Source organism: Schistocerca piceifrons, chromosome 3, assembly GCF_021461385.2.
Source record: "Schistocerca piceifrons isolate TAMUIC-IGC-003096 chromosome 3, iqSchPice1.1, whole genome shotgun sequence".
Lineage (NCBI taxonomy): Eukaryota > Metazoa > Arthropoda > Insecta > Orthoptera > Acrididae > Schistocerca > Schistocerca piceifrons.
Genome location: NC_060140.1, coordinates 85687288 through 85710970, shown reverse-complemented (window position 1 = coordinate 85710970; position 23683 = coordinate 85687288). Strand labels below are relative to the sequence as shown.

General features: G+C 36.9%; 1 protein-coding gene across 6 annotated transcripts in view; it reads right to left on the bottom strand.

Moving 5' to 3' along the window:
• Nucleotides 1-2555: 2555 nt before the first annotated feature.
• Nucleotides 2556-23683, bottom strand: part of LOC124787661 (zinc finger CCCH domain-containing protein 18-like) — a 141736-nt gene continuing 120608 nt past the window's right edge. For 2 of the 6 annotated variants that reach the window (XM_047254465.1, XM_047254469.1), the window contains 3 exons: nucleotides 23234-23357; nucleotides 17104-17186; nucleotides 2556-3232 (listed from right to left, as the gene is read on the bottom strand). In XM_047254465.1, the coding sequence (XP_047110421.1) occupies nucleotides 3116-3232; nucleotides 17104-17186; nucleotides 23234-23357 (324 nt within the window). In that variant the 3' untranslated portion in view covers nucleotides 2556-3115. The remainder of the gene's footprint in view (nucleotides 3233-17103; nucleotides 17187-23233; nucleotides 23358-23683) is intronic. The other 4 variants (XM_047254464.1, XM_047254466.1, XM_047254467.1 and 1 more) reach the window with 3 other exon arrangements.

Below are 23683 nucleotides of genomic sequence, written 5' to 3'. Positions count from 1 at the left end.
AGTCAGTCCCCAAGTAAACGAGTAAGATCTATGTCAGCTCACACCACAGTTATGTACATTATATAAATGAAAATACACGCATCAGCAACTGAAAACTTAAGAAATTTAATGTTTAGTTTCTTAAAAGTGAATTATGCACTCTAAGGTAATGAATGTTTGAACTGAGCAGCACTGTTATCAACAGCTCATAGCATGAGGGTGGTTTGAAACGTTCTCGGAACCACCACGAGAGGTCAGTGCTAGCACTACGAGTTGTTCATGTGATATTCATTGGACTGTTGCCTGTAAGCATGTGCCACATCAATGCTCTTGGAAGAGAGCTGTGGAGGTGGCATGGCACTGTTGTTGTTCCCATGTAGTGATTTGCGAAGACGGGGGGAGGAGAGGGAGGGGGGGAAGGGGGGGGGGGGACGAGATTTGAGCAGTGATTAAGTACTTTGTACAGAAAGGTATGAAAGCAAAGGACATTCATACCAATTTCCAGAATACACTTGGAGACTGTGCTCCTTCATATTCAACTGCTGCCAAGTGGACAAATGAATTTAAATTTGGTTGGGAGAGCTTAGATGATGATCTGAGCAGTGGCCAGCTAAGCTGTGTCACTACTATGAAAACCATTGCAAAAGTGCACAAAATGGTCATGGAGGATCGCTGACTGAAAGTGCGTGAAATTGCTCACACTTGTCAGATATCATCTGAAAGGGTATATCACATTTTAACTGAAGAATTTGAAATGAAAAAATTATCTACAAGATGGGTGCCATGACTCTTGATGCTGGATCAAAAATGCATGAGAATGGATATATCGGAAAAATGCTTGGCCAGTTTTAGGAGAAATGAACAAGATCTTTTGCTCTGGTTTGTGACCACAGATGAAACATGGGTGCACCACTCTACCCCAGGGACAAAACAGTGGACACATGCTGATTCTCCGCTGCAAAAAAAGACAAGACAATTCCTTCGGCGGGAATGGTCATGGCATCAGTGTATGCAAAAAAAAAAAAAGGGCCAGGTTTAGACAGGAAGAAAGTCATCTTCCAACAAGACAATGCGTGCCCACACACGTGTCGTCGCCATGCTAAAATTACATGAACTAAGGTATGAATTGTTGCCACATGAGCCTTATTCACCTGATATGGCTCCGTCAGACTTTCATCTCTTCCCAAAACTGAAAATTTTTCTTGGTGTACAAAGATTCACTTCTAACAAAGAACTGATAACTGGAGTTGACAACTACTTTGCAGGTCTGGAGGAAACTCTTTTTCGACGTGGAATCAAGGCACTGGTACATTGTTGCACCAAGTGCATTAATCTACAAGGAGACTACATTGAAAAGTTTTTTCTATCCCCTTCCGAGAACTTTTCAAACAACCCTCGTACTTATCATTGCTGACTCACCAAAGTGTAATTGTCTTTGCACATTGCTAAAGGGCCTGCTAAATGAGAATGGTATTGTTTTCGGATAAATGTGAACTGTTTAGTCTGTACCACTATTGAAAACTTCACCACTGTAATTGTGCATGTTGACCTATAGAATGATTGTTCGTAGCGTAAAAACTGGTCACCATAATTAATACCTAAACTTTGCAAGGAATTAATGTGTGTTAATATAATTGTAAATATGGTGTCGTGTACATCAATGAACAAACACCATCCCACACACAATTATATTTTCAGCTTTGTAGTGATCAAGGCTGGTGCCACTGAGGACAGGCTACAAGTTACAGGACTGTTCTGTTGCAAAGTCCACAACTTATTTAACCTATACAGTTTTATCTAAACAATAAATCAAGAAGCAGATGTTCAGAGTTAGAAGATATCAATATTCTTAATCAGCATAAACGTATACATTCATAAATACTACAGGGAACACCACACAGTTTTTTCAAATATAGCGGCTTTGCTGCTGGGCAGTTAGGCTTCAGTGCTGGGACAATGAATTGATGCATTTGTATGTGTGTGGTTTTATAAGTTCTCTCTGAGAAAGGTAATTGTCAGGAAGCTTAGCAACAATTTTAATCTTGAAACAGGCAGGCAGAATGAAACTGTGCACTGACTGAGACTTGAACTAACAGCATCATCTTTCTCTGGAAATGCTCTTATCCAGGTAAGAGTCACAACCCACCACAATAGATTTGTTTCCACCAGTACCTTTATCCTACTTTTTCTTGGATTTGTTTGTGGATTAAGGTCTACTTCTTCCCAGCTTCATGGTCACAACACTGCTGCAACCTCCAAGTAAGTTCCAAAATGGTGCACACACAGCTAAAGAGTGAAACAGTCATTCTAGTGTTTATTCTTCTTTGTGTGTCCGTCAACAACTCTGTTATATGGATAAGAATTACATTACTCGTTCCATAATTTGTTTAGCATCACTACTTTCAATCATAATAGTTGAACTTAAGAGCTCATCTGCTTCACACTTAGCAGTTCATCCTCTCTATAATGTTTTTCAATTGTATCATAACTACTGTAAGCCAGTGTACTCAAATTCAACAATTACTGTTGCCTTTTATTCAAAAACTTTTACACAAATTAAACTACAACACATAAGGCATTACTATGTCTCAATAGTACATGTATTTATCATAAGATGCGTACAAAATGAACTATAATTACTGTACTTATGTATATTTACACTTTGCATGAAATATGAGTAGAAATAATTTAAACTTCAACAAAGGAGACTTTATGTATTATAATGTACATTTTAGACACATTTAAAACACAAGACGGAAAGTTAAAAAAGTAATCTCTCAATAAAATCATTTTTGATACAGACAGAAATGTGCAAATTTGACATTTTGATTTAAACTGTGGGTATTAATGCTCCCATAATAATGTATTGGCACCAGACAGCTTTCTCTTAATAATTATGAGTATTACATACTCTGAATTTTTGTTTATACGAATTTCACTGCCTTTGTCATTCACTGCAATTAAGTATTTAGTGGTAATCACTGGAAATCTGCAATGAACAAAGTTAGCAGTGTATTTTTCAGCAGTCTGATTAAAAAAACTTAATAGTACTTCAGGGAACTTTGTCCACTGAGACACATGGAATATTTATTTACTGTTACAAAACACAATGAGCTTATGTGTGATTGTTAAAAACTTAGATCTTTGATCTTTTCCTTGCAATAGCATCTTCAACTGCTTTTAGTTGCTTCAACAACTCTTCTCTCCTAGAAGTTGCTTTCTTGCTGCTTCCTTGTTTAGAAAGTGCGGCCACCTGTAGACAGATTTTGCAACTAGAATTAAATAGCAATAAACATAAAAATTGTCCTTTTCCATTTGATTCCAAAGTTTTACATTTGTTAATACTTAAAAAGCTACATAAGAAAATTTGCACTAGAGAGCTTAAAAATACTACATTATCCAACAAAGTATTTATTGTGTAAAGTTTCGAAGCAAAAGTACTCTGCACAATATGACTTTTCGATTAATACAATGCTACAAGTGAGGTTATCCAATCATCCATGTTTAAGATGTGGAAGAAAGAAAACAGACATCATGAATAGGAAGTTGATACCTCAAAGAAAGGAAACAATAGGGGTAATTTCCACATGATTTTTTAAAATGTGTCTGTTATTACATATATTTTTGTGCAAACAATGAAGATACATGTCAACAGTTAAATAATGTGCATATTCTCACAGGTGACCTCTTTCATTGTAATGCTGTGTTGGGGTGATTTGACAGAAGCACTAATGATTTTCTCCTCATTAGTACGTGCACAACAGTAATTTTTCAATGGGATTATTCCAATGGAGTATCAACACTGAGAAAGCAAAGTACTGGGCTTCAGACAGTCATGTGGGGAGCAACTGGAACCTGAAGTTGCAGGGACTATGTCTCAAACTGAGATGGGAAATGATGGCCTTGGCAGGGAAGCCGATTATTAAATTTTCGCGCACATCATCATCAGTTTTATTTTTCACAATATGGAATACACTGTTGGATATAGTCAAGTCTACTCAGGGTTACGTGCAGCTTCCATGAGTAGCCCTGTTGACTTAACATGTTCTCCAGTACTTTACACACGACATGAGCAGTTCCAAACAGTACTATAGCTTGTACTTCACTGTGTTTAGAATGCCCTGGGATTCTAGACAGAATGCTCTTCAGGTTATGTGGTATCGACCCCAGGGTACCAATGATGACTCGAACGACATCAGTTTTTACATTCCACATTCAACTGACCTCAATTATCAGACCCTTGTATTTCAGTTTTTTCTGAGTCACTTGATGATTAATGTCCCCATGTCATGGGACTGATAAATCAATTAAGAGAGACAATCTTCTATCTGGCTGGCATAAAATGTCTGGCTTGTTAGCTGCAACTGTTTGATTGGTATGCATTTTTTGGCTGTCAGGACAGTGTTACATCCAGCTATTGTGATCACTTTTAGTGAAAGGTCATACTGTTAGTTCTAAAGGTGTGGAACTTGCAGAGCTCTGCTTATTTGTGAGTACAGCTATGAGCATATATTATTGTTTCTTTTGAGGTATTCATTCTATGGCAATACAGGATAGCCTGATGTAATTTGATCCATGTGAAATGGAACAGTGTTACTTCACAACACTTGTCAAATGTTATAAAAATATGATTTGATTGATTTATGAATATTTAACTATGCTCATTTAGAGTGATGTAATCAACACCTTTTGAAACTATAAGATGATCTGATATTCTATATTTATCTATTATTCTAGCCTTAAGTATATAAATGAACACAGAATGTACATGGCCTGAGCTCATTCTATGGGTTTTATAACTAATTATTATTATTATTATTATTATTATTATTATCACTATTATTAATGGGTGTAAACATGGGCAAGACAAAAATCCTGGATTTTTCCCAGATTTGCTGGTTAAAAGCACTGTTTTTCCCAAGTGGAAATACACTACCGAGTGAAAGTACACTTTTTTTCCACGTTAAGTGACAGTATACTTTCCATTGGAGGAGTAAAACTTGTATATCTTTTTAATATTAAAGGTTTTATACACCAGTGTATAATTTCCCGGCACTTTAGGAAATAAAACCCAGCAAAAACCAACACATTTTGTAAAGATCTTTGACATGTGGCAACAGGTACACTGCTTAGTTTTGAATTATGAAAGTATAAATCTGAATTCCACAAAATACAGCATGGTAGTTTTTGAAGCAATGAAATCGATACTGTGATGTGCTTTTGTCAGCCACTCATAGCTTATGTCATATAATCTCACCAGCCTATAGCAACATCACCGTTAAGTAGCGTCAACACACAAATAAGAAAAGTTAATGGTTTAAATTTATATACACACAGTACAGCTTCAAGAAAAGCTAAGCTTTTACATACAATATTGGCTGTCCAAATATTTTTGCTGTTCTTTCCGAGATATGGTTAGGCAGGATCCTGAGAGCACAGCTTAAATTGCACCAGATGAATATTTCTGACAAGCACAATTATAGATTTCACTGCTGTGCACTGAAAATTTCGTGGGTTATCTGGCTGGATAATTGTTCTGTTGGGCTCTTCGATTTTTTCATAGTAAAGTAAATTACATGTGAAATTGCTGAAGACCTCATCTTGCATACTTTTTTGAAGGATAATTATACTTTTTGCCATTGTTACTGCATAATTTGTAATCTACGGAACAACTAAAATAAATAAGAAAAACTAATCTTGATGCCTGGTCTCTTCCAGTGTGTGTTACCCTTCAAGATATATCAAACACAAATGTACCAGTAAAATTTTAAATAATGGCATAAATGGCCAGTCTTCTGGGCCCAAAATTTTTCTAAGTGGCTGGTCCTCAAAGGGTAAAGTTTGAACGAATGCTACATGATTTAAGAAATTTATCGCACATTTCCACATGTGACACAGTTCTTCTTGCCTAAAAAGGAATTAACTTTGAAAGCAATGCTTCTCAAACTACCGTTCACAATATTTTCCTATGAACTATTAGAAATGTAAACAGTTTGTGATGTCACGCTCATCACAAGCAGTTTGCTGTTAACAAGTATTGCACAGTTTTTGTCCTAAAGGCTTTGACACATAATGCTGTCAGCAGACACTAGTGTGTGCAATGCATTTCGTTGCCGTAAAAGGTGCATTTTCTATGCAACTTAAGTTTTATCTTTGTGTTATTCTCTTGTCTATATTTTATTGCTGCAGTATTATTTTGTAGTAGTGAGCTGCAGTAAGATTCTTTGTTAGAGTATCAGTTATTACCAGGCAAAATTCCCATGTTTTCCCCAGTTTTTTCCTAGATGAAAAAATTGCCCAGTTTTTCCCAGATTTCCCCTTTGTCTCATGGAATATATATCCCATATTATTATTATTAGTGTATAGTATTCTGCAAAAGAACTGTGGCAGCTATTATGCCTGAGGACAGCCAAGCCTCTCGCTTTGTCATTCCGTTTTCTAATAAACTTTTCTTCAAGGGGAAATGCACAGTAGGCTGACCTAGTGGGCGGTATCAAGATAAGGTGGCAGGTATGCTTTGTCATTTTCCGTTTGGGAAGGCCTCCTCTGTAATAACAAGTATACAACAAACAGACTGGATTGTAGAAAGTAGCTTGCTGGCAGTTAACGTGGGAGGTCATGTTGTGGTGTGCTCTGCAAGACATTGAATATTTATGCTGACTTTGTTACAACTGATTGCAACAAGTAACAACTAGCATGTCTACATTTGAAAGTCATCATCTACTATACCGATGCTGCGCGTGCAAGGTTTATTCAGGCATTATTAGCTGTCGCAAGTACTACACCATATTACGTCAAATATGTCACTTAAAGCTAGAAATTATGGTACTGAAGTCTGTACAATTTATTAGAGACATGAAGAATATGCAAGAGTATCTTACCACCACATCCTCACCTGCACTGTATCTGACAAGGCAAACTACTGACATTTTATTCTTTAGTATTGTGTATAGGAGAGCCAGACTCACGTTAACATGAAAGTGCTGTTGAATTAATACACTGGCAGCGATCTACAACTGGTATTGCCATTTCTTATCAAGTATCTATTTCACTTTGATTACCATATTTTACAAACTATAAGATGCACATTTTTCTTCAAAAAATTTACTCCAAACTTTAGGTGTGTCTTAAAACTCAAAATTAATATAAAAATGTCCAGTGTTTGATTAAAAATTCCCACCGGTCTTAATAATGGCCATATATTCAATGTTGTAGGAAACACATCTCCATCTGGCAATACTGAATTCAGCTGGCAACAGCAGTGCACCAATGCAACGAACGTCAGTTGTAGGGATTCACAAGCTTACTGAGACTGTCTCCCTCCTGTCCCGCCATCAGAACACTGTCCAACCTACGATGTGTCACTGCAGTCTACAGTGCCAGTGAACTTGAATTGGAAGTGATTTGTGTTATCAGTAACAGTACAATGTTTTTGTTAGTAGCTAGTTTCGTAATGGAAAAAAAAAAGGTATTCATATGATGTGGACTATAAATTGAAATTAATAGCTTATGCAGAACAACATGGACTACCGAGCAGGTGAGCAGCATTTCGGCCCTCCACCAACAGAAAAAACCATTCACGATTGGTGGGCTAGTAAAGAAGAAATGTAAAAAATGAGAAAGACTAAATGTGCAAATAGAGGACTGAACGCAAAATGGCCAAAACTAACAGATGATGTATTGAAATGGATTCAAGGACACTGACAAAGTGGCATTGGAATTAGTGCAAAAAATGATTCAAATATGTGTTTGTAAACTAATGCTACAGTGAAACTTAACAGACTTTTAAGAGTGGAGTTGGTTGGTGCAACACGATTATGACACATATTGGACTTAGCACGTGAATCAAAATATTATCTTTCCAGCACTTTATTATTCAACATTTGGGGGGGGGGGGGGGGGGGGCGGGGGAAGAGAACCAGTGTGGTATTGAGCAAAGCAGTGAATATGGGAAAAACTTTTCTGACATTTCATGTGCCAAGTAACATAACAGTTGCTATGGAATGTGCCAAAACTGTAACTACAAAAATAAATGGACATGTTTGTCATGCTGTGCTGACAGCACTAAACTTAATACAGTGACCATTTTCAAGTGCAAAACAATGCCAAAAGCTTCTGAAATACTGCGAGGTGTTATCGTTCATGTACATGACAAGGATTGGATGGACGAGGCTGGTATCAAATTATGGTTTATCACAGTGTGGGAGAGTAGGAAACATTCTTTATTGAAGAAGAGTTCTCTTCTTGTGCTAGATCAGTTCAGTTGTCATTTGAAAAATTCTGAGAAAGAGAAATCAAGACATGGAAATACAGAGCTCAACATTATTCCCCAGGAGGATATACTTCACAATTGCAACCTCTTGACATAAATAAACCATTTCAGAGTGTATATGAGAGAGGAATGGAACAAATGGATGATGAATGAAACCCAACATGAATTCATGCTGAAAGGAGCTTTAAAAAGACCTAAAATCAAACAAGTGTGTCAGTGGACAAAACAGAAATGGTCTAAAGTTACAAAGACATTACTGTTAAATCTTTCAAGAAGTGTGGCATAAGTAACTCTCTCAATGGCAGTGAAGACCATTTTGTATATGATTACGACAGTGAGGACAATGAAGGTGAAGGTGAAGAAGAAGAAGAAGAAGAAGAAGAAGAAGCAGATGATGATTGTCAGGGATTTTAAAGGTCAGTTTGGTTTTATAAAATACAATTCTTTTTAGTCTGGCTTTGCAATCTAATAATAAGAAAGGTAAAAAAGGTAATTTTTAAAAACTACTTAAAAATTAAGGCACATCTTATAGTCCATAAAATATGGACTATAAGTTAATAACTTCTGGTTGGAAAGTTGAAGCACTGAAAGCAATGTCATTGGTGTATATTAATGTAAGAAAAGGCATCGCACAACTCTGATGGGTCACACTGCTTCAGTTTTTGCTTGACTTTCATTGGTTTAAACACATTTGTTCAAAGTTCCAAGATTAAAGTAACCCATGCCTAAGGACTAGTACTAACTTCAGTTTCATTTACAAGTTTCTTAAGTAATACTTGAATAAGAAGTAATTCATGGTCTGTCATTTTCAGTTTGATATAACAAACATTAATCACATTCATGAAATGATAAATTCAGCAACTTTTCAAAGTTGAATGAACAAGCTTACTTCTAAATCTATCCCTTTAGGACAAGGCAACAATTTACAGCAAGTAGTAAACTTGTTTTTCAGGAGGATTATTCACAAGATGTCAGCACTGATCTTGGTCTAGAATTGAATGCTGTTGCTGCACTTTAGTAGAATTACAGATGAACGTAAAAAGTGAAGTGCATAACACTGTTTCACAACGACCCCCCAGACTGTATACTAAATGCTTCAGATGAAGTAAGACTGTCCAGTTAATTTTTCAAAAAAGGTCAAACATGGCTAACCACCTTACATGAGTGCAGGTTACAAAAAAAGTAGTGTTAATGTTGATTTAGTTGCCAATCAAAAGTAATGAGTTATGAAAAATAGCCAAGGTGGTGGCAAGGTCATCCTGCTTTGCAGGCACGACCAAAAACTTGCAACATGAGGGTATCTTAGAATGCTATATTCTATGAATGGGAAACAGGGCGATATGGTCATTACATATGGTCTAAGAGTGTACTCAACAAAATCAACATCTATTGCCTTGGATGGGCATTTTCATTATAACTTTTCCATAATTCTATGTTCTGAAAATTGGATCTTGGGTAAATATTATTACAGCTTCTGACTCTGTTCTCATTCTTCCTCTCCTAAGCTACACATCCACCTGGCTTCTGTCAATGTCTAAGTTCTCCGGGCAGTTTGGTTATTTACCATGCAGAGGTTTATCTCCAGGTTTCTTTAAGCATACTCTGAATTTCCATCTTCACGTTACTTTGCAGACATTGAGATAAAGCAAGTTGAGTATCCAATCTTATATGTTGTTTTTATGGTCTCCCAAGATTAACTAAATTTTTTCCTGAACTACGATATTTACCTTGCATACAGTGAGTGAGTAGTAATTTCAGGGTCATAAATAAAATTAGTCCCATTGAATTTCATTTCTCATTTCACACTACTTGCTAATATAGATGCAGTGATCAATTAGTTGACACAGACACTTTGTTAATTATGAAACATTGTTAACTGAAAAAGTTCATACAGTACAACTTTACATATTTACTGAGTGGTAGGAAACATATTGTGGCATTTTAATGCCTATTATTTGAAAGTAAATATCTCCAACTTTTCCGTAACACATCTCAAACTGTCTGAAACTAATTATCTTCTAAATTAATTAACATTAAAGCTTTAGACCACTGGTAACTTGAACTACAAATTATGATTGTTAATTTGATTCATTGATTAGAAAGTCCAATGCTTTGAGGGTCATCAAATAATTTAATAAGGCTGCCATTAATAGTGAGTAGTGGAAACATATTGTTCATAGGCGAAACTGTACATAGACCTAGTACATAAGAGGCCAGGCAGTCTGTTGTCGTGTGCAAGTGTCGTGATCATATAACTAACATTCCGAAATATCCACATATATTGTGTACAGTTCATTTTCTTCACTCATGGGTTTAACTCATGACTTCTATGACAGTAATTACTAATTAGTTTTGAGTGAGAACTTTTTAGAAGAACACACTGATTACTGACTCCTATGAACAATGACTAGTTAGCAGGGCAGTGTTGACAGACTTACTGATTATTTTTGTGCACTATCTTAATTGTTTCAGGTTCCTTAAATATGTATGATGACAGATAAATTTTTGCCACATATGTGAATCATTCTGAACCACTGGACTGTGTTGCGTGATTACTACACTAGGACAATTTAACATTCTACGAACTAGTGTAGTAGGTAACAATCTGCTTTCATTTAATTCGAACTATATGTGTGACACGAAACTGGCAATATCAGTGAATACTTTACACCAAGAGTGTAATTGTTGTTGTTGTTGTGGTCTTCAGTCCTGAGACTGGTTTGATGCAGCTCTCCATGCTACTCTATCCTGTGCAAGCTTTTTCATCTCCCAGTACCTACTGCAACCTACATCCTTCTGAATCTGCTTAGTGTATTCATCTCTTGGTCTCCCTCTACGATTTTTACCCTCCACGCTGCCCTCCAATACTAAATTGGTGATCCCTTGATGCCTCAGAACATGTCCTACCAACCGATCCCTTCTTCTGGTCAAGTTGTGCCACAAACTTCTCTTCTCCCCAATCCTATTCAATACTTCCTCATTAGTTATGTGATCTACCCATCTAATCTTCAGCATTCTTCTGTAGCACCACATTTCGAAAGCCTCTATTCTCTTCTTGTCCAAACTAGTTATCGTCCATGTTTCACTTCCATACATGGCTACACTCCATACGAATACTTTCAGAAATGACTTCCTGACACTTAAATCAATACAGGATGTTAACAAATTTCTCTTCTTCAGAAACGCTTTCCTTGCCATTGCCAGCCTACATTTTATATCCTCTCTACTTCGACCATCATCAGTTATTTTGCTCCCCAAATAGCAAAACTCCTTTACTACTTTAAGTGCCTCATTTCCTAATCTAATTCCCTCAGCATCACCCGACTTAATTAGACTACATTCCATTATCCTTGTTTTGCTTTTGTTGATGTTCATCTTATATCCTCCTTTCAAGACACTGTCCATTCCATTCAACTGCTCTTCCAAGTCCTTTGCTGTCTCTGACAGAATTACAATGTCATCAGCGAACCACAAAGTTTTTATTTCTTCTCCATGGATTTCAATACCTACTCCGAATTTTTCTTTGTTTCCTTTACTGCTTGCTCAATATACAGATTAGAGTGTAATTAAACTGTTTTAAATCTACCTCTGGTGTCAACCACAATATTGCTATAGACTATTAGCAGAACTGACATCTTTCAGCCAGTTTTGGAGCCAGTGCATCTACCAAGAAGAGAGCAGGCTTATCCAGAAGGCACGTTTGTTCCAACTCGAGACAGTATCAGTACCTTCCGCATTCTGAAAACTTTATTATTACTGTTAGTATGATTTAATGTAAGGAATACTTTTGACAGTCTAGACTGGGGAATGAAATACAATAAAAGGCTGTGCCAAGCCAATAGAGCCAGACAAAAAATTGCAAACAATCTTGTATCAGATACTGCAGAGAAAGTATTTACAGAATTTATAATATACTTGGTGAACAGACAGTATGCAAGTCATTCATGGGTGAAGACTACTACAGAATCAAAACACTAGAATCTGGAATAATGCTAAGGACAATTACAGAATCAAAACACTAAAATCTGGAATAATGTTATAAATAGTGCTGGTGCGCCCCAAAAGGGAAGGTCACTGAGTAGCATGTTAGCCCTGGCAATTCATTTAATAGGAATATGAACACCTCACTGAGTTTATAAGTTTGGACTGAATATGGCAGGATCGAAGTTCTATCAAATGGACAACCACATGAGCAAACACAAACAATTCTGTTACAATAGTAGTGGACACATGAGAAAAGATATGATCCAGGCAAATCAAATCAACAATCACCACCAAAGATCATCATCTTGACAAAACTGATCATGATCAACAAGAAGACAAGTTCATATTAGTTAAAAGTGACTATCTTCTTTTTTTATTACTCTTCCCAGTATCTTTCCTTTTTTTCCTTCTTTTTCCTTTTGTTCCGCGTCACGTCCTATATGCGTTCTATTTTCAGTCACCTTCTGCAGCTTTTTTGCTTCTTTTTATCTGTTTACATTCTTGTTTTCTTGGCCTCCCTCCTGTTGTATTCTCTAACATACATTCATCTTTCAGACTGATATCCTCCCCTTCTGACACTCAAATCCCTTTCACTGGTAATTTCCAATAGCCTTCAAATCAGTTGTTCTTGTTTTGACAATTGATTATATATGTGTTTCTGTAATGTCATGTATCAACTTTTTCCGAATCGCCAACAACTTTCAAGAACTGGATAACTGCATCATCATCATCATCATTTAAGACTGATTATGCCTTTCAGCGTTCAGTCTGGAGCATAGTCCCCCTTATAAAATTCCTCCATGATCCCCTATTCAGTGCTAACATTGATGCCTCTTCTGATGTTAAGCCTATCACTTCAAAATCATTCTTAACCGAATCCAGGAATCTTCTCCTTGGTCTACCCCGACTCCTCCTACCCTCTACTGCTGAACCCATGAGTCTCTTGGGTAACCTTGCTTCTCCCATGCGTGTAACATGACCCCACCATCTAAGCCTGTTCGCCCTGACTGCTACATCTATAGAGTTCATTCCCAGTTTTTCTTTGATTTCCTCATTGTAGACACCCTCCTGCCATTGTTCCCATCTACTAGTACCTGCAATCATCCTAGTTACTTTCATATCTGTAACCTCAACCTTATTGATAAGGTAACCTGAATCCACCCAGCTTTCGCTTTCATACAACAAAGTTGGTCGAAAGATTTAACGGTGCACAGATAACTTAGTCTTGGTACTAACTTCCTTCTTGCAGAAGAGAGTAGATCGTAGCTAAGTGCTCACTGCATTAGCTTTGCTACACCTCGCTTCCAGTTCTTTCACTATGTTGCCATCCTGTGAGAATATGCATCCTAAGTACTTGAAACCGTCCACCTGTTCTAACTTTGTTCCTCCTGTTTGGCACTCAATCCGTTTATATCTCTTCCCCACTGCCATTACTTTCGTTTTGGAGATGTTAATCTTCATACCATAGTCCTTACATTTCTGATCTAGCTCTGAAATATTACTTTGCAAACTTTCAATCGAATCTGCCATCGCAACTAAGTCATCTGCATATGCGAGACTGCTTGTTTTGTGTTCACATATCTTAATCTCACCCAGCCAGTTTATTGTTTTCAACATATGATCCATAAATAATATGAACAACAGTGGAGACAGGTTGCAGCCTTGTCTTACCCCTGAAACTACTCTGAACCATGAACTCAATTTACTGTCAACTCTAACTGCTGCCTGACTATCTATGTAAAGACCTTTAATTGCTTGCAAAAGTTTGCCTCCTATTCCATAATCTCGTAGAACAGACAATAACTTCCTTCTAGGAACCCGGTCATATGCCTTTTCTAGATCTATAAAGCCTAGATACAATTCCTTGTTTCACTCATAACACTCCTCCATTATTTGCTGTAAGCTAAAGATCTGGTCCTGACAACCTCTAAGAGGCCTAAAACCACACTGATTTTCATCCAGTTTGTCTTCAACTAATACTCGCACTTTCCTTTCAACAATACCTGAGAAGATTTTACCCACAACCTGAGAAGATTTTACCCACAACGCTGATTAAAGAGATACCTCTGTAGTTGTTACAATCTTTTCTGTTTCCATGTTTAAAGATTGGTGTGATTACTGCTTTCGTCCAGTCTGATGGAACTTGTCCCAACTCCCACGCCATTTCAATTATCCTGTGTAGCCATTTAAGACCTGACATTCCACTGTATTTGATGAGTTCCGACTTAATTTCAGCCACCCCAGCCACTTTATTGCACTGCAATATATTGACCATTTTCTCCACTTCCTCAAATGTGATCCTATTTCCATCATCATTCCTATCCCATTGTACATCGAAATCTGAAACATTACTCATCGTATTTTCAACTACATTGAGCAACTCTTCAAAATATTCCCTCCATCTGCCCAAGGCATCAACAGGATTTCCTGACCTGTCCATAATACTTGTCATTTCCTTCTTACCTCTCTTTCGAAGATTGCTAATTACACTCCAGAATGGTTTTCCAGCAGCTTGACCCAAAGTCTCCAACCTGTTTCCAAAGTCTTCCCAAGATTTCTTCTTGGATGCTGCAATTATCTGTTTGGCTTTGTTTCTTTCTTCAACATACCTTTCTCTGTCTACCTGAGTTCTAGTATGCAGCCATTTTTGATACGCCATCTTTTTCCTTTTACAGGCTGCCTTGACTGTGTCATTCCACCAAGCTGTTTGCTTCATCCTACCTTTACACACTACTGTTCCAAGACATTCTTTAGCCACTTCTAGTACTGTGTCTCTGTACCTTGTCCATTCCTTTTCCAATGACTGTAATTGCCTACATTCAACTAATTGGTACCTTTCTGAGATCACTGTTATGTACTTGTGCCTGATTTCCTTATCCTGAAGTTTCTCCACTCTTATCCTCCTACATATGGACCTGACCTGCTGCATTTTCGGCCTCACAATACCAATTTCACTGCAGATTAAATACTGATCAGTGTCATCAAAGAATCCCCTGAATACACGTGTGTCCCTCACAGCCTTCCTGAATTCCTGATCTGTTATTATATAGCCAATGACCGATCTGGTTCCCCTGCCTTCCCAAGTATACCAGTGAATGTTCTTATTTTAAAAAGGAGTTTGTGATTACTAAGTCCATACTGGCACAGAAATCCAAGGGTTGTTTCCCGTTCCTGTTGGCCTCCATATCCTCTCCAAATTTACCCATAACCTTTTCATACCCTTCTGTTTGATTTCCAATCCTGGCATTAAAATCACCCATGAGCAGAACATTGTCCTTGTCCTTTACTCTAACAACTATGTCACTGAATGCGTCATAAAAACTAGCCATCTTATCTTGATCTGTCCCTTCACAATGCGAATATACTGACACAATCCTAATTTTCTTGCTAGACACTGTCAAATCTATCCACATCAGTCGTTCATTTACGTATCTTACTGCAACTACGCTGGATTCCATTTCTTTCCTGATGTAAAGCCCTACACCCCATTTTGCTATTCCTGCTTTGACTCCTGACAGGTAAACCTTGTATTCTCCCACTTCCTCGTCTTTCTCACCCGAATGTCACTAACAGCTAAAACGTCCAACCCTATCTTACTTGCCGCTGCATCTATCTATAAAATGTGTCACTCCACACCCTCACCTTTTCTGGTACAGCGCTGACCAAGGGTGTCAAATGTGCATCCAAGAAAGACTGAGATCAATAAAGACCTCTAATTAATGAGAGTCATGAAAAACTAAGCTTACTTATAAACTTGTCTATCTTTTAAAAGTGGGACCATGATGGTCCATGGCAACAAGAATATAAGAAAAGGACGATCACCCTCTGCCACTGTAGTTTAATTTATTCAAGTCACAGCTAGTTTTGGAACATTATCTTCCATTCGATACAGTCCTGCAAATAGTTAAGCTACTCTCTTAAGACTGATCACCAAAGAAATAACTGTAGCAACTCCCTGCAGTAAAATGTGCAGCCAAAGATGACGCCACATCATCATATTTTTGACTAGTTGAACATTCGCTACTAGGAAACTCGTCTGTCATTCACACAGCATTAGACAGCATGAACAGTACGTAAGTATGGCATGCTTGGGTTTGGGTGGTCAAATCATCTGAGAATTTTGCTGAGAGGTATAAAAATAGTTATTTCCCTGAGGATTGACTTTTCTTCAGCCTTGTGTAAATAGTTTTATGATTATATTTAAAAACAAAGATGCTGTAACTTACCAAACGAAAGTGTTGGTATGTTGATAGTGTCTCTACCAACATACCAACGCTTTCGTTTGGTAAGTTACAGCATCTTTGTTTTTAAATATATTTTTCCCACGTGGAATGTTTCCCTCTATTATATTCATATCAATAGTTTTATGATTATTTACACAACTGTGATGATGGAGAATATTCCACAAAAATTAATTATGAACTGAATAAATTAAACTATAGTGGTGGAGGCTGATCACTTCTTTTATTTATTAAGATACTATCTTATCTGATCTGACCACCAACTATTAAAGAAACCCATTTGTAGCTAAGTATCCTCTCAAATGTCAATGACAGAAGTTGTTTATTTTTAAAGTTTGATGGATCTTTCTTGTTAAATAATTTTCTTTATTACACATGGTTTTGCTATAGTGAACTGATGTAGAAATGAATAACTTACATTCATTTAGTACGCCTATTGCACATTAGTACAAAAAACAATATTAATTTAAATGTAAAACTAACAGGGAATGTTACGCTTAAACAGCTAACGCATAAGGTATCTGTGATAAATCTGACTTCTTTGCTTTGCTAGAGTAGAACAAAAAGAGATTTCAAGCCCTCAGTCTCATTTCTTAAAACTAATTTCTTATGCCAAAGATTACAAACCTTGGCTGCTAAAACTGACTCTGCTGACAATGGCGTATCCGCTGGTCTTTTCCGGCCTGCTATAATTGGTGGCGCTGCTCGATCTGAAAACATATCTCCCATCAACATTCTGTTCAAATTATTTCCTCTACATCCTCTATACATTCAATAAAGCTGTCCAATCTCATAATACTACTGGTACACCACTATGAAAACAATAATTTCATACAACTAAGCTTTTTCACAGTTATATATATATAAACAAAGATGATGTGACTTACCAAACGAAAGTGCTGGCAGGTCGATAGACACACAAACAAACACAAACACACACACAAAATTCAAGCTTTCGCAACCAACGGTTGCTTCGTCCGGAAAGAGGGAAGGAGAGGGAAAGACAAAAGGATGCGGGTTTTAAGGGAGAGGGTAAGGAGTCATCCCAATCCCGGAAGTGGAAAGACTTACCTTAGGGGGGAAAAAGGACAAGTATACACTCGCACAGCACACACATATCACACATATCCATCCGCACATACAGACACAAGCAGACATTTGTAAAGGCAAAGAGTTTGGGAGCCCAAACTCTTTGCCTTTACAAATGTCTGATTGTGTCTGTGTATGTGCGGATGGGTGTGTGTGTGTGTGTGTGTGTGTGTGTGTGTGTGTGTGTGTGTGTGTGCGCGCGCGCGCGCGCTAGCGAGTGTATACCTGTCCCTTTTTCCCCCCTAAGGTAAGTCTTTCCGCTCCCGGGATTGGAATGACTCCTTACCCTCTCCCTTAAAACCCACATCCTTTCGTCTTTCCCTCTCCCTTTCCACTTCTATTTCCACCTCACTTTTCTGTTTCTCTGGCATTGTGGTATGTACTGCTGTTTTACTTTCCTCTGGCATTTTGTCTGTTTTTATTACATTTTCTTTTTTATTATGTGTCTGTCTTTCTAATAACTGTCATTAATAGTTTCCATTTTGAAAGTGTTATATGCTGTAAAGTTTTCTTATCCTTTTGGTCGAAAGTTTGATTAGTTTCCTTAGTATTTCCCTTAAAATCATTGTAATCTGTTCAAAATTTGGAATTAGAATACTTCCATGCATTAGTGTAAAATTTGGCATCTGAGATATATATTTGCAAAAATTTTATGTCACAATTACATCACAAGAGGCAAAAGTATAGATTTTATATCAAAACTAATGTGTGCCACAAAAGAATTCATATATACTTAAGTAACATTTCTTTTCTTGGATCTGGGATGGCAGATGGCAGAGTTGATGCACCCCTAAAAACAAAACACTATTACAACTGAATTTGTTGAACCAGCAGCTCCTTTGTTCAGAGAAAATGAGGATGGTGAAAGAAAAGTTTTGAAGAATTTGTACAAGAAAGATTGAGCTATTTGGATCTCCTCTTCAAACAAGGAATTCAATACAAGTTGTAAGAGTTTGAGGAATTTTAAGAAATAAGTGAGATTGAAGTTCAGTTGTAGTGATAGAGAGTCATAGAAAGTCAGTCAGTCTGCTCTTACGTTTAATCAACTGAACATCTGCAGTTTACTAATATAAACACGCACTGAAATAAATCGCAACTGTTATATTCTATTGCATGTCTTACTCTTACACATTTGTTGTTCGTAAGAGTGATGTAGGGAGACCATTTCACAACAAACCAATCATTGAGAAAGTATGTGAAAGGTATATTAGTATATTTAGGAAATTTTTAGACTTTTTCTATGCACTCACCAAATTAATCTCTACACCTTCACAAAAAGAGATTATCTCCTATTTCTTCCTAATGTATTCTTATTGTCAATTTCAGTCAGTAGCACTGTAAATTTGTTTTCAAACAAATAATTATTCTCTATATTAAAAATCTTATGTTAAATACATTAAATTTGTTAACATCAAGTATAGACTGAAGTGTCAGAAGTCTTTTCTAAAAGAATATGTATGGAGTGTAGCAATGTATAGATATGAAACATGGATGATAAATAGTTTAGACAAGAAGAGAACAGAAACTTTCAAAATATGGTGCTACAGAAGAATGCTAAAGATTAGAAGAGTAGATCACGTAACTAATGAGGAGGTACTAAATAGAACTGGAGAGAAGAGGAATTGGCAGCACAATTTGACCAGAAGAAAGGATCAGTTGGTCAGACATCAGGCATCAAGCAATCACCAATTTAGTACTGGAGGGCAGCATGGAGGGTAAAAATCGTAGAGGGAGACCAAGAGATGAATATACTAAACAGATTCAAAGTGATGTACGGCGCAATACTTACTTGCAGATGATGAAGCTTGCACAGGATAGAGTAGCATGGAGAGCTGCATCAAACAACAATGTTAAGGGAAAGTAAATAAATTATACAAAACTGCAACCAGTCACTTTTTCATTAATAATGCTTTATTACATTAACCGGTTTTCGAACCCTTTCAGGTTCATCTTCAGATGATTTCGGGAGAATCCGGGAAGTTACATCATTAAACTTCCCGGATTCTCCCGAAATCATCTGAAGATGAACCTGAAAGGGTTCGAAAACCGGTTAATGTAATAAAGCATTATTAATGAAAAAGTGACTGGTTGCAGTTTTGTATAATTTATTTACATTAATATACAGTCACGGTTCTAAAATATCCGTAATGGATAAGCATAATCAGTTAAGGGAAAGGCTGAGGGATGCAGGTGAAAGAGGCAAGTAATGTGATAATTGAAAATCATGAAACTATAGAACAACATGACACTTGTTCCAAATAACTGTCAATTTTGCTGAAATACCTGATTTTACTGTCTGTCTACTGTGAACAAACTTTGAAATAGTATGCCCTTTCCATTCAAAAATACAGCCTTATTCATTTTCTGTATCCTGTGAGTTGAATTTTAATTCTGCACATTTTTTGTTGGAATGTTGGGAGATTCTATTCCACTGATTAACATGCTGTATGAATTAACCATATCTCCAATTTTATAATAATTGGTGACAACACTGTGAAAAGGTCAGACTGCTTCACAGCACACAGTGGAGATGTTGAGTCACAGATAGGCACAACACAAACATTGTCAAACAAGTAAGCCTTCGGCCAAGGCCTTCATTGGAATTAGACAAAACATACATGCACATATGCCAATACAAATACAACTCACTCACACACACATGACCACAGTCTCCGGCTGCTGAGGCTAGAGTCTGGCCTCGGCAGCCCGAGACACTGTGTGTGTGTGTGTGTGTGTGTGTGTGTGTGTGTGTGTGTGTGTGTGTTTTGCCTAATTCTGATGAAGTCCTTTTTGGCCGAAAGCTTACTTGTTTGACAGTCCTTTTCAGTAACTACCTGTGACTCAGCATCTCCGCTATATGGTGAGTGGCAGTCTATCCTTTTTATAATATTACCATTATTCCATCCTAGATTTCCCATTGTCTGTTAATAACTTGTGAGGTGTACAACAGAAAACATGGGCTCAGCAACACTGCCACGGTACACATGGAGATAAATTATCCAGACTGACAGCTCACATTACACATCAGCACAAGGCACAGACAGGTACAAGAAGTTCAAAAAACATACAAGGCCTGTAGGGCATTGTTCAGTTGGATGGTGGAGGCCTTCTTAATGATGATATGAGAACCTGATATGCCTGCCACCACTTCTCACTGAGTACTACAGGATTCCAGAGTCCTATCATGTTTTTTGTTCACTTACAACATGCCTCCTAAATTGTGTCAGAATGACTTGAAGAATACTCACAGAACACACGAGAGTCTGTGAGAGCGTTTGTTTTGTTTGGTTTGGCTTCAAAATAGTTAAAGCATATCTAACCTCAATCTCCTTGTTTAGGCAACTGCAGTGTTTTGTTTTCATGATGGCTAGTGTTGGTAATCCAGTCTTACACACAGGTATGTATACGACAACATGCTATGTAGATATGACTCTTTACAACAGTGGTTCCCAACTTTTCCTAACAGGTGCCCCCTTTGCAATCCCAGAATATCTTATGGTCCCCTGTGTTTGTTTGTTTATTTTATTTATTATTATTTTTTGCTTCTTTTGAGAAACTCTATTTGACAATAATTTGCAATCCAAAGTTTAGCTGAAGAGAGTTATCAAATGTAGAGTAATACAAATCTATAGTTTTTCAAAGGACTTTGTGGATGAAACAGACATGTCTATGTATTACTTGCATTCCTAATGATACAGTTTGACTTTAACAACACTTTTCACATCTAACATTATTTTATGTGCAGAAGGTCACAAGAAAATTCACAACATCAATGAGATGGCTGAAATTGTTTTTCTTTAAGCAGCTCCTGAATGTTTGGTTTCAAATTAGTTAAAGCCCATGTAAGCTCAATCTCCATGTTCAAGCAACTGCAGTGTTCTGTTTTCATGATGTCTAATGTTGAGAATCCAGTCTTTAACACAGCTATGTAGATGATAACATGTTAACTTTTTCCTTTCCCACACCTGTGTAAATGAGGAGGACACTATTTTTTCCAACCCCATTTGGTGGATCTGTTCTTTAGTACTTACATCAAATTTCAATTCAACTGCATCCTCTTGTATTTCATGAGGAAGAGCCTGCACAAAAATTATGAAAGATGATCTTGCTAATTTGCCCAGCCAGTCTTCTGAAGACAAATGTTGAAAATAAAGTCTGACCTCTTCTTGAAGCTGTTCCATGTATTCACTGATGATAACTCTCAATTCGTTGACATCGTACTGTTGTCTATCTAGAAGTTCACTGAATCGAGGGAATGATGAAAAGTTAGTAACGGGAGCATCCAGGCAATACTTCCGTAGCTGTGTCTTTTCCATTATTATGGTGTTTCTACCTGGTAGTTTCAAATTCAGATTATTCAGGGTTTCAAAGCAATCTGCATGGTACGCTAGGAAATATATAAAGCTGTTATCAGAGAATGAATTGACTCAAAAGAAACAGTTCTACCTCTGCTTTCAATTCACAAAGCCTACTACATATACTGACCTCCAAAAACCAGTGTCTTGTGTATGAGACATTAAATATTGGTGTTCAGCATTGGGATCATCATATCGGACTCCGACAAAAGTAAGTATCACAGCACAGCACTTGACTTCACTTGAATAACCACACTGACAGCCACTTTCAGTGCAATTTTAAGTTTCTTAGGACAAGTTTTAGAAGCTGGGCTTGTCTGTGGAACATACAGTGACAGCCAATAAAACTGGATTTTTGTTTTCTTATGCAATATTTACGAACCCAGAATATGAACCTAATATACTGGTGCTCAGTCAGTATGAATTTCCATAACTCTGTCTCAAAACAAAACACTTTTAACCAAAAATTCATTAATGGCAGAAGATACGTCAGACCTTTTGGTGGTGCTTCCACCTTTTTAGAAAACAATAGTTCTTCCATTATTTTCTTCTCGCCCACAAATCGGCAGTACATTATCAAGTGAGATCTTTGAGCTATATCAGCAGAATCAACAACACTGTAAGGCAAAAAAATGGAGACATTTTTCGTCTTTCAACTAGCTGTTCTTTCATATTTTGGCCACTTGTCCAACCCTATATTACACACTGTTGTTTTAAAGAGTTTTCTTATCGATTTTTTGCTATCTTCTCCAAAAACAATTATGGTTGTTTTACAACTATTTTCCATTTATCGTATTACCATAGCATTATGTTGGCCAAACTTTGCCTAAGAAGTAGATATTTTCAGAACTGATTTAAAGAACAAATAGATGCCACATGTCTTAATAAGAAAGCAAGATCCACATTTGAAGCACACATAACAAAACAGGCATGCAGACTGGCTCCACGTATTGCAATATGCTGAAAGAGACCACCATATGACTGTTTGTATGCAAGAAAACTACATAGCCAAGATATTGTAGCTCTCTAATCCCCTACCCAAACAAACAATAATTTTTTTTAAAAAAAAATCATGAAATAATGCTGCTTGAGGAAGATGTAACTCACTGCACTGAATAAAGAAACGTAAAAGTGGAATTATTTACTAGAAACTTAGAAAAATTATAGACTGCACTGTAATCTAACCAACCACCATTTCAGGCTATTTCCAATCCACAACAGTGTGGAGTTAAGGAAAAACAGATACTAAAATGAAAAGGTAATTAAAATTTATATCAAGCAATAATACTTTTGTTACAACAATGCTGGCTTACCTCTTCGAACCAAGTTTAGTTCTGGGAGCTCTGGAAGACCAGTAACAGTCCGTTTTGCAGGTGCTGCAGGGTTTGACCCAGGTGTTTTCAAGGTTAATTTGATCTGCTGCTTCTGACCAGAGAGCTGAAACATCCATGACAATCATGTATTTATAAAAAAAACTTTTCTAAATACATTCATGCAACACAATCTACTTTTCATTTGGGGTATTATCATCTGCTATAACCTGTTCTGTGTCTATCTCCAGACTTGGAGTACATAACAAACAGGACTCTATCCTCAAAAAGATCAATTTCCCTTAAAATAATAAGTATTATTATTAATATTATTATTATAACTGTGACAAACTGCAGCAAATTCATCAAATTATCACCAAGTATGGCATTTGCAACACACAAATATGTAAAACAAACTTTATAGTTTAACTATATAAACATAGAATAACGGAA